The following is a 12,324-nucleotide window of genomic DNA, read 5'->3' on the forward strand; positions in this document are numbered from 1 at the left end:
TTTATTTTTTTTTTCATAGCAATAACACGTCTACCCGGTTTTACCCCACTACTAGGGTAAAATGACCTTTTTTTTACAAAAAAAAATAATAAAAATTAAAAAAACAACACAAGTATGGTTTTGAAACTGTATTTGCTTTAATAAATAACTGCTGCATACTTTTGCAAAATTTTGTTCTTTTATGCTAAAAACTGATTTCTAAAAGCCTGCAAACTTTAGGGTCCCAGTTTTACCCCACTTTCCCCTATGCTTTCCAACAGTTTTTACAAACAAAGGCAATTTGGCGTTTTTAAGAATACGGGTCCCGAATAAGGCAAAAACACGAACACACACACACACACACAAATAAAAAGCAATCATGCTGAAAAAAATTAACACATTGTCAATATAAAACATACTAAATCACATTTGGTAAACTCAAGCAATCTCAGAAATTAAATATTTGCTGCACTGGAAATGAGAAAAAAATCAACCGTCACATTTGAGGGACAAATAATCGCTATTTTCTATTTTTTGTTCACACTTATGCACAGTTCGTAACTAATGCGCATCATATGCAGTACAGCAGGGGTCTCCAACCTTTTTTACTCAATGGCCACATTGTAAATTTTTGGAGGCGAGGCGGGCCGAAATCCAACAATATTTAAGTTCAGATATTCTAATTAGTGCTGTGCACATACACCTACGTTTTTTTTTCTTCTTAAGTTAAGCGCTCTGTGGTGGTTTCTTTAGATTTTCTGGGGTTTGTTTTCTTTGAAAATGTTTAAAACAAATTATAATATATAAAAATAATTTCAGTTTGTTGAACTTCCGGGGGCCAGGAAAAATATGTTCTCTTGCCGGATGTGACCCGCGAGTCGTAGATTGAAGACCCGTGGCCAAGTGTCATCTGTCGTGCTAGTGCTAGTTGTGTTAAATACAAATGAATTTCGGACCCGTATAAAAGTAACCTGGAAATTTGTACAAACAATTTTGTTTGACGCAATATAAAACGTAAGCACTCATTACACGAGTATGTTTACTCCTATGTTTTTTTGACAAATAACTTTTGTGTACCTTTTTTGTTTCGTAAATGTATTAACTGTTTGTGTTATGGATGTTATCTCTACTAATGGTTATTAACAAGAATTATATTGTCTAGAATGTATTCTGTCGAATCTCGCCACAATGTGATTCGACTTACGCGAAATAGCTATAACGAGAGTTTTTTTTATGAAGAAAGAATTTTACAGCTAACGCGAATTCCTCTTTCGCAACACGGAAATTTTCAGAAGGGAATAGCGGTGCGTAGGTATCGGTCTCGTTATTTCCTCCTAAAAATTGTTTTTGTGGATTTACCTTTATCCTTTTGACATCACTGACAGCTGAAGTTCCAGCACCGTACTAATTTAAAGATGGCTAGATTAGTGTCTACAAATAACTACTCCACACGTTCATTGTTTTTTTTTTTTTTTTTTCATTTTAAATATGAAAGTTGCTGAAATATATTGGCATTAAGAGCGCTGTTTCACATAAAGTTTGGGAAGATTGAAATAAAAAGAGAAAGTTCTCGACACACACAGTCAATAAAAGTAAAGATTTTCGAAGTGCTTGTACTTAAACAACTAAAATGTGCGTCGAAAGCAACCCAACAGTTTGGTACGAGTGGATCTTCCAGATCTACAACTAAAAGTCAAGAAAAGGATATCCTAAAAGTTCAGAATTTTCTTTCAATATTGAAGCTTGCCGAGTCTCGTCTAAGCAAAGTGTAAACGTTATGAAAAGAAACTAAGTAGAGGGGTGTTACCATAGATGGAAATGTTAAAAAGGAAAAGGCAAAGCAACTGTATTTAGAAACATATTAGAATAACGATCTGCTCACGCAGCAGAGATCATTATCATCATCTTCATTTTTTAAGCTGTAAATATAATTACTGTGTCTAGTGTACTGTACTATTATAGCGCAGCATCTTATTATTGCTACATATTGAATGAACTGTACTATTTTATATTATGTCTCTCTCTCTCTCTCTCCCATTGATAATTGATTTTGTATATTGTAACAGTATTTAATGCTGAACAATGCAGTTTTTTTTCTTCAAAATACAGTAAAAATTCAATTTTTTTAATGAAAGGAACAATAACATGCAGTTAAAGAATGGTTTAAAACAGCTATAAAGGTGTTTACAAGCGTCTAAAAAATTTGGGTATGTTTATAATGAATTCGCGAAATTTCGACCTACGCGAGGGGGTTTGGAAAGTTGAGACTCGATTGTAAATAGAAAGTGTTTTAATATGAATTCGCGTTTTTCTCTTAACCAAAACAGCTCCGTTAAAACATGAGAAGGGTAAAAGGGGAAAAGAAATATTATTTTCTTGCACTTCTGCTGCAACTGCGATAAGCATTCCAGTACGTCAATCACTGAGTCATTTTAATGATAGTGTATTGGGAACTGTTAAAAGTGTTTTGTTCAAAGGTTGAACTTCAAACTTTGCTCTGTCTGAAAACCAAGGTTTCCGAAGTATACTCATATTTTTCCTACGCTATTCTACCAGTTTGTAGAACAGCGTAGGGGAAATTGTCTCTACTTTAAAAAGGTCCTTGTTACATTGCCTGAAAGTAAAGATGCAAATTTGAGCACAAAAACAATATTCACTTCCCTTTTTTATTATTTATCTTTAAAACAAAGCGCAAAACTCTAAAGTATAGCTAAAGCATTACTTTTATAATTTTTACATCATATCGACTACATCCAAACGAACTGTAGGTTCAAACTTTTAGCATGATTATGCAAAGCTTATGATGAAGGGTAGTATATTCATGAGTTAAATGCTTTCAAAGCTTGTCAGTTTCTGAATTATACTCAAAATTGTGTGCTATCTTCTCATATGTCATCTAGAGGATGGACCATTCCGTACTTCTCCAGAATACAAGGAATCAATAACAGGCTTATAATAATTTTCAATATTCTTCCTTCGAAGTTTGAAGGCTGCAGTTACCAATCCTGATTCTGGTGTCCATTCTTCAGAACAAAGCTTCACTTTTCCAGGAACTTCAGCTCCAAATAGATGACCTAAGCAAGAAAGATTTTAAATGAGTGAAGCGAAACGAGTAAAGTTAATCTGGTGTACAAAAAAAGCCTTCTTTCAACGGAATTAAATTTAATTTTCTTAAAACGTTAATTACCGTGTTATCTTAATTGGTAACTGTAACCTTTGCAGGCTGAACTGAAAATATTGGCAGATATATACTACACACATAGAGGGTTCTCATTGGAGGGGAAAAAGTGGGTGAGAAAATCTCATTCTCAGTTGAAATTAGAGTGAGATTTTTAAAAAAGTGAGTTTTTTTTTTTTTTTTAATACTTATTTCACAAAAAATTACAACGTTTGAGACAAAGTATTACTACCCCATATTTTTCCATAGGTGAAATTTATCACAGGTTTTATACTTAAAATATGACTGTGTGGTACTTCATGGTATTCAGACAATTTCAATAGGTAAAAAATAATGAGCTTTTAACAATTCATCTTGTAAACAAGGAAAATTTCTCTGATGGATGTCTTATTGAAGTTAACCAGCTCCTAAATTAATCTTAGACTTTTTCGTACACATATTTTCAATAATTTATTCGGAACTTGTTAAATGTCATCCTCATTCCTTTGAATATAATACATGGCTTCTACTTTTTTGGAGTTTATTCCTCTCTGATAGGACATTTTTGTTTAAACTTGTAGAATTAAAAGGTTCTTCAGTCCCACCCCTTTGAAATGCCTTTATTATTCTTATTATTAATAATGTACAGTTTGGGGTATGCTGTTCGGTACTTCTTTTAAAACTCCGCGATTCTTGCTGTCTCGTGCTCCATCGGGAGTCCTGCATACATACATTATGTATGTATGAATAAATAAGTTCATAAATATATGCATACAGAGACATCAATTGGATTTATTTCAAAGCATGAAAATACTACTTGGCATTTTTACATTTTTTAAAGGAGTGAAATTTATTTTTGAGTAGTAAAATATGAGAAAGCAGTGAAGGCCATAACAAAGTACAATTAAATAAAAAAAAACCCAACTTTCTAAGGATGAAATGGAAGCTAGTAGGTAAAAAAAAAATGTTTGCTATTTTGTTTTTTAACAGAAGAATTTTTAAAAATTTTTGTATTGAAAAAAAAAAAATTACTTGTTCCTCATTTGCCACAGTAATAAAACTTTATTTAAAATACAAAGCGGGAAAATACTTTCGGGTAAATTTTTGCAACTTGTTTCCAATAATACTCTTTATAGGTATTAAGAGTCATTTCTTTTAAAGCTGGACGAAGTAAATGGGGCCTGATAGTTGACACCTTCAATTTATCTTAAACTTTCAGGATATTTTACCAGTATTGAGATAAGAAAAATTGCAGCTTCTTTCCTCTCAAATTTGGCTTGTTGGCCCTCGAGTGGAGGTCAAAGTTTAGGGTCGTGAGAAAAAAGAGCTAAATATTTGATTGCTTTTCTTCAAAAGCAATGAGTGCACCTAGCCAATTCTTTTAAATAAGGATAAAATTACTTGTTCCTCATTTGCCACGATAGTAAAACTTGATTTAAAATACAAAGCGGGAAAATACTTTTGGGTAAATTTTAGCAACTTGTTTCCAATAATACTCTTTATAGGCGTTAAGAGTCATTTTTTTTTTTTTTTAAGCTGGACGAAGTAAATGGGGGGCCTGATAGTTGACACCTTCAATTTTCCTGAAACTTTTAGGATATTTTACTAGTATTGTGATAAGAAAAATTGCAGCTTCTTTCCTCTCAAATTTGGCTTGTTGGCCCTCGAGTGGAGGTCAAAGTTTAGGGTCGTGAGAAAAAAGAGCTAAATATTTGATTGCTTTTCTTCAAAAGCAATGAGTGCACCTAGCCAATTCTTTTAAATAAGGATAAAATTACTTGTTCCTCATTTGCCACGATAGTAAAACTTTATTTAAAATACAAAGCGGGAAAATACTTTTGGGTAAATTTTAGCAACTTGTTTCCAATAATACTCTTTATAGGCGTTAAGAGTCATTTTTTTTTTTTTTTTTAAGCTGGACGAAGTAAATGGGGGGCCTGATAGTTGACACCTTCAATTTTCCTGAAACTTTTAGGATATTTTACTAGTATTGTGATAAGAAAAATTGCAGCTTCTTTCCTCTCAAATTTGGCTTGTTGGCCCTCGAGTGGAGGTCAAAGTTTAGGGTCGTGAGAAAAAAGAGCTAAATATTTGATTGCTTTGCTTCAAAAGCAATGAGTGCACTTAGCCAATTCTTTTAAATAAGGATACTACTTGATGATAGGTACATGCTAGCATAAATATTCTGGTGGCGCACTCATGGATTTGAGGGCAAAGGTCAATTGAAACTGCTACTTTTTTAAAACTTTTTTTTGCCTTGTTTAGGCCCGAATATCTGCTAAAGCCGTGAGTAACCCTCGGAAACAAGTATATGATTAAATACTCACCACAGTATAGTACTAGGAAAAATAAAAAATAGCTTTAGTTTCTCTTGGCTTTAGTAGTTAAACGGTCTCAAAGTCGATGATTTTTTAAAAATGCCCAAGTTTAGAGATCAATAACTTTAATCGCGACGGGTCAATAACTTTGGGATACAGCTGTAATAATAGTCCGAGTGTCGTAGCTTAAGGTCCAAGTTAAAAACCCATTTCAACTAATCAACTTTTTTAATTACGCGGTCTCAAAGTTGATAATTTGAAACAAAAAGAATCACAGTTTTAGGTCAATTACTCAAAAACGCATGAGTCAATAACTTTGAGCAAAAGCTGTAATTAGGTTCTATGTGATGTAGTTTTAGACTCTTGTCAGAAAACACTAAGATTTAATCATCTTACGTAAATAAACGGCCTCAAAAATGTTGATTTCAGTATAAAAGAGCGTTTTTTCACGAGTTTAGTTATATGAGTGCTACTCAAAATCTTATGAGCTCAAACTCACATAAATGTTAGAACGAATCAACAGCAAATGTACTTTAAGCTCCCAAAATTTCATGCTTCCAGTGTTATAAAATTTTCTGTAACCTTAACCACAACATGGCAATTCTTCTCACAAAGTTGATCCGCCATTTTGGAGCACTATATCTTGGAGATCCTAGATACTCAGGATATGGATCTCGGAAGCTGAAAATTTACATAGGGTAGTTTCAAAGACATCTCTACACCTGTATAAAATTTCATCCCATTCGGGGATGATCGAGCAGGGACAATTTGAGAAATTTAGGGCAGTTGACGTGGAATCACCCTGATATAGCATTGTGACAATTCACATGCACTTTTTGTTATTTTCGACTTTATAATGATCATAAATCAGTGCTATATTTTAGGAAGAGGATTGCAGTTGGGTAAGAGATTGAGTTCATAATTACAGTAGAATTTGCATATACACTACTTAGTAATAGACTTATATAAATTGACAATTTATTAAATTATGCTCAAAAGTAAAAATATATATATAACATAAAATAAATAAATAAAAAAAACGCAGGTTTGTTAGACAAAAACAAAAGCTGCAAGTTAAATGTGCGTAATGATTAAATCACCGATTCCACGTCAACTGAACTGATTTTTCAAACTGTCCCCGCTCGATCATTCCCGAATGGGAGGAAATTTAATAGAGGTGTAGAGATGTCTTTAAAACTAACCTGATGCTAATTTTTAGCTTCCGAGAGCCGAATCCTGAGGATGTAGAATATCCAAAATATAGTGCTCCAACATGACGGATCAGATTTGTGAGAAGAATTGCCATGTTGTGGTCAAGGTTACAGAAAATTTTATTACACTGGAAGCATGAAATTTTGGTAGCTTAAAGTACATTAGGCTGTTGATTCGTTCTAGTATTTATGTGAGTTTGAGCTCTTAAGATTTTGAGTTGCAGATATATAATCAAGTGAAAAAACGCTCTTTCATACTGAAATCATCATTTTTGAGACCGTTTAATTACGTAAAATGATTAGATCTCATGGTTTCCTGACATGAGTCTAAAACTACACCACGTACAGCATAATTACAGCTCTTGCTCAAAGTTATCGACTCATGCGTTTTAGAGTAATTGACCTAAAACTGGGATTCTTTTTGTGTCAGATTATCAACTTTGAGACCACGTAATTAAAAAAGTTGATCAGTTGCCATGGGTTTCTAACCTGGACCTTAAGCAACACCACTTGGACTATAATTACAGCTGTATCCCAAAGTTATTGACTTGTTGCGATTAAAGTTATTGGCCTCTAAACTTGGGCATTTAAAAAAAATCATCGACTTTGAGACCGTTTAACTACTAAAGTCAAGAGAAACGAAAGCTATTTTATATATTTCTTAGTACTATACTGTGATGTGTAGTTAATGATATACTTATTTCCCTATGTTACTCACGGCTTTAGCAGATATCCAGGGCTAAACAAGGCAAAAAAAAGTAAAAAATGTAGCAGTTTCAATTGTCCTTTGCCCTCAAAGCCATGAGTGAGCCACCAAAGTATTTATGCTAGCATGTACCTAGTATCAAGTAGTACTCACATTTAAAAGTTCACTCATTGCTTTTGAAGCAAAGCAATCATATATTTAGCTCTTTTTTTTTCACGACCTTAGACTTTTACCCCTACTCAAGGACAAAACAAATCAGTTTTTTAGAAAAAGAAACTTCACTTTTTCTTATCATAATACCACTAACACATCCTGGAATTTTTACGAAAATTGAAGACATCAACTATTAAAAGTGTCTAGCTTAAAAAAAATAAAAATGACTCTTAAAAACACACACACATATCGGACTCACACACACAAACACACATATATATACATAGATAATCAGGAATAAAATTCACTAGTTACTCACACTTCTTAGCATAATCTTTAATCGTTTCAGTTGCTTTTTGAGTAATCTCTGCATCGGAGCACATCTGCTCAAAAGACAAGCTTTCTTTCCCAACTGATCTCGCTATTGACTTCAGCTGCTGCGGATTGGGAATTACAAGCGCGATGAGATACATGTGCAAACCACTTCCGTAAACACAGATATTTTCCACTAATGGGCTAGTTTTCAATTCAGCTTCCACTTTTCCAAGAGCAACGTACTCTCCGAATTGTAACTTGACTAAATCCTTCTTACGGTCTGAAAAAAAAAATAAATAAATAAATAAATGAATGATGTTCACGAAATAGGTGAGATCAAGAATGCAGGGAAAACATCGAAATCGATTTCAAACATTCAATAGTATTTACTTCTTTTATTTTTATTTGATGAGAATAAAGGTATTGAAATATTCGATTAAATAGCTCAACTGCTACGCCACTAATATTTTTAAACTGGAGAAAATATGTCTTATGGCTATATTTTTTCTCTTCGTAAATTTTTCTATTGCTATTTTAATAGTTGATCTCTCTCTCTCTCTCTCTCTCTCTCTCTCTCTCTCTCTCTCTCTCTCTCTCTCTCTCTCTATGTCTCGGACATGGCTTTGTTATTTTCGGAATTGATTTTATTTCGTAACGTTTCAATCTAAAACTGTTGATTGGTGATGTTTCGGGCTTCCTTATGCTGCTTATTTGTGCTTTTGTTTGTTTTCTGTTAGATATGCGAAATTTATTATGTTTTAGATGCGATCTTGATAGTTTTTAATAGTTGTTTGACAGTGTATTATGCTATATAAATAAATCGTATTAGTTTGTCATCTTACATTCAAGTAAGTAGATTCAGGTAAATTGATGTGAAATTGACTTATTTCTATAAAAAATATACTTCTTACAGGAAAACTGTAAAAAGTAAGGAAAAAGAAGCACTTTTTAAAAACAACGCTGCAAAAGTAAATAGTAGCTATATCAGCACATTTTGACGTAGAGACAACCCTCTTGGAATGAATATTGAGGTCAGAAGAAAAAATGCGAAAACGGAAGTTCGTCGTATTACTCAATTTCTTCCTATGTGGAGATGTAGTGCAAACGCACTCACATTATTATGCTAACTGTAAGCAGAATTATTTTTCATATGCAGTATAACTTCGATTTAACGATTTCCTGTTTAATGATACATTTCACTGGTCCGGATTTGACTGCATTGAATGTCTATGCTCCTCGATTTAACGATATTCTTGATTTAACGATAACTTTTCCCAGTCCCTTGACAATCGTTATATCAAGATTATACTGTATGTGAGTGTATGAAAAGTAGAAAGTTATAAATAAAATTTTTAGCGTAACATTTGTCTCTTGGTTGTTTTGCAAATGGTCAAATAGTAGTGTTAAGAGCAAGTGTTCACTATCTGATATTTAAACAATCGTGATTTAACGGCTCCAATGTGTTTCCCATTATGAATATCAAAATATAGATAGAAGGTATTAATTTTTTTTTGCCTAATTCAATAATTTCACAATACTTGGCAGAGCTGCTTAAAAAAGGAAGATATGTTACTGATCGCAGACTCTTCTAATTTACTACGTAATCTGAAATAATAAAATTACCGACTACACCTTCTGAAATTAGCTTCTTTAAAAAATATTCCATTGCAAGCATGTATCATCATAGTTGAAATACTCTCATATAAAGTAGAAATAACTTACGCTAAAAATTCAATAATTTAAACTGAGTGTTGGTCACTTTCCGCCAAGTCAGCGGGTTTAAAGCAGGGCCCAAGTAAGCTGACTTTCAGGATGCAAAAATCTCCAGCGTCCATTTTGTATGATTATGCTGCATGTTACACACCCGTTTAGTATCTTTTTGGCTTAGATTTTCTCGGCTAAATTTTGTTCGTTGTATAATACGCATCGGAAGAGATCTGGGACTTACATCTGGTATGAAACGGAGAGTACAATTTTCAAGCGATAACGGCTTCCGCTGATAGTGGTGCCACATGAAACGATGGTGTTGCTAGTCCCTATGACATGCAGGTATGCAAATGGTGAGAAGCCAATGCGCAGCCGCATTAGGAACGATGAACGTCACATTTTATACTGATTTGACAGCAAAACTTTTGATTAACTTTTTATACCACAGTCATAGTCTAACTTAAAACTATAGTTGTACTTACCAATTATTTTTAAGGTTCCGTTGGGAAGCATTTCTCCAATGTCACCAGTATAGAACCACCTGGTCCCATTTTCAATCTTGAAAACTTCGTTTGTTAGATCTTGGTTTTTAAAATACCCATTTGTCAGACAGTCACCTCCTACCACTATCTCCCCTCGTGGGTTTGGTTTGTCCGTTACATGATAGGAACCTAGTTCAGAAAAAATATTTTAGTCAACATGTTTTCTGAAATAAGTGCCTAGTTTGGTCAGCGCCTTCCAAACTGTGGATCGCCGGCCAATCTTTGGTGGTTCACAGCGTTTGAAGTAACGCAATAAGTCAGCGAGCGAAATTTGACCTCAGACCCATTTATTTTTAACTTAAAGTTTTAGGACGATACCTAGCAGACGTAACAGGAGTAGCAACTGCTATTCAATATGTCGCTACCTTTAACAATAACACACTAGTGATATGATACCACTTCTCAATACTGTGTAACAATTCATACTTTTCTCTGTCTCCCGCATTGGGAATGGAGTAGGTGCCTACCATGGCAACAGTAGCATTTCTGGGTAGGGAGTTTTGATGTCAGTCGAGATTTAATTGGTGGCGGAATTCTCATGTTTAATGTTTCTGCTAAAAAAAATCGCAACATACTGTACACTCTTAAGTTATTTCTTAAAATAAAAACAAGCCTCGAAACAGAGGAAAGTAGCAAATAATTTTAAAAGATTTAAAAAATGATTTCGACATAAAATAAAGGCAATTTGGAAAAAAAATCATAAGGATTTTGGCTAATAAACTGTTTTTATGAAACATTATGTGTGTTTAAATGCTCAATTATGAAAAATGCTATGTGCAGTAAAAATATAAACTAATCAATGTCTTTAAGAACGACATTCAAAAGTAACAAATTTTAGAGTAAATTTAAGAAAATTTTAACATTTTACGTGAGAAGAAGTCTAGTTCAATTTAACAGGTGAAAGACTTGAAACGAACACTTTTTGACATGATTTTCTAAGTTGTTTTTTGAATTTTTCAATTACAAAAGGGGCAAAAATCAATATCTCTGCTTCAAAGAGGAAGTGAAACACTATAGATTGGGTTTCAAAGATGTAGTTCCCTTTGAGAACCTCTGAGCTGCACTAATTATTCCGTCAGTTCTATATAAAGCAGTGAAAAGTAAAGGAATCCAAGTGGACTTCAGTTTTGACCAAAATTATGTGGTTCAAACCATGGGTTGGCTTTAATTTAAAAGTTTTTCTAAATCATGCAGTATAGCAGCACCTACTTGGGCTACTAGTACCATCTCTTTTCCTAAAACAAGAAAGTTTCTTCTACCTTTCGTACTAGTTATCTCCAATCCAACACTAGGGAACATACGTTCCAATTTTAAAATACGAGTAATTGCGGTTCTTATTGGCATACACACAACTATGAAAAGCACAATACTACCATTTACTGTGTTGTGGAAATTTTTTCTATATGATTAAATTGATCTACTATAAAAACAAACACATATTGCTCATTTCCTACCTTCATCCCAATCAACTAGTCTCAACTTGCAGGTAGATAATGGTGCTCCTACTCTACCACTGGAATAATCATCAACTACAAGAAACATAAAACTTCATTATTTATGCTTCAAAGTATATTAGTAAACAATTGATAAAAAACTAAATGTACAATTAATTTCATAAAAACTTATTTATTTATCCGATGCTAGTCGTATGGCTGCTTGGCCATTAGACTACAGGCTCTTACTTTTCCACACGACAGGAAAAAGAATATAGTTCAGAGCATTCTGCCGGGGGCAGGTAAACGGCAGTGTCTGCAAGAAATGAGTTTTTGAGATATTTGAAGAAACGCGTTTTGGATTCAATGCTAACGAAAAGGAAATGTTAGAATTAGACGTTTTTCTCGAGCTTTTTTCTCTGCCGAAATCAAATAAGCAAGCTTGTACAATGTACAATAAAACTAACGTAAAATAGGTAACAAGAACGCAAAAAAAGACACTAAATTTGACTAAATATGAGCATTTTCGTTGTTGCAACATGCTTCATATGTCAATACTTTTCTCTACGCCCTACATTTAGCCTAGTGCTTTAAGATTAACTTATAATTTTCATACAGTACAGTAACCCCTCGTTATATCGCGCTTCTCGGGAGATAACAAAAAAGCGCGATATATTCAAAAACGCGATAGAACCGAGATCATAAAAATTAGCCATTAAACTAACTTAAAATTTAATGGCATGTACATCTACATAAATACTAGTTTTCTTAATGAAAACAAAATAAAATTACTCTACCAATTT

General features: G+C 33.4%; 1 protein-coding gene across 2 annotated transcripts in view; it reads right to left on the minus strand.

Moving 5' to 3' along the window:
- Positions 1-2,646: 2,646 nt before the first annotated feature.
- LOC129218170 (fatty acid CoA ligase Acsl3-like) overlaps positions 2,647-12,324 on the minus strand; it is a 103,760-nt gene continuing 94,082 nt past the window's right edge. For both annotated transcript variants that reach the window (XM_054852384.1, XM_054852385.1), the window contains exons 14-17: positions 11,543-11,617; positions 10,029-10,217; positions 7,844-8,119; positions 2,647-3,053 (exon numbers count right to left, since the gene is read on the minus strand). In XM_054852384.1, coding sequence (XP_054708359.1) covers positions 2,872-3,053; positions 7,844-8,119; positions 10,029-10,217; positions 11,543-11,617 — 722 coding nt within the window. In that variant the 3' untranslated portion in view covers positions 2,647-2,871. The remainder of the gene's footprint in view (positions 3,054-7,843; positions 8,120-10,028; positions 10,218-11,542; positions 11,618-12,324) is intronic.

The sequence above is a fragment of the Uloborus diversus genome, chromosome 3 (assembly GCF_026930045.1).
Source record: "Uloborus diversus isolate 005 chromosome 3, Udiv.v.3.1, whole genome shotgun sequence".
In the NCBI taxonomy this organism is placed as follows: domain Eukaryota; kingdom Metazoa; phylum Arthropoda; class Arachnida; order Araneae; family Uloboridae; genus Uloborus; species Uloborus diversus.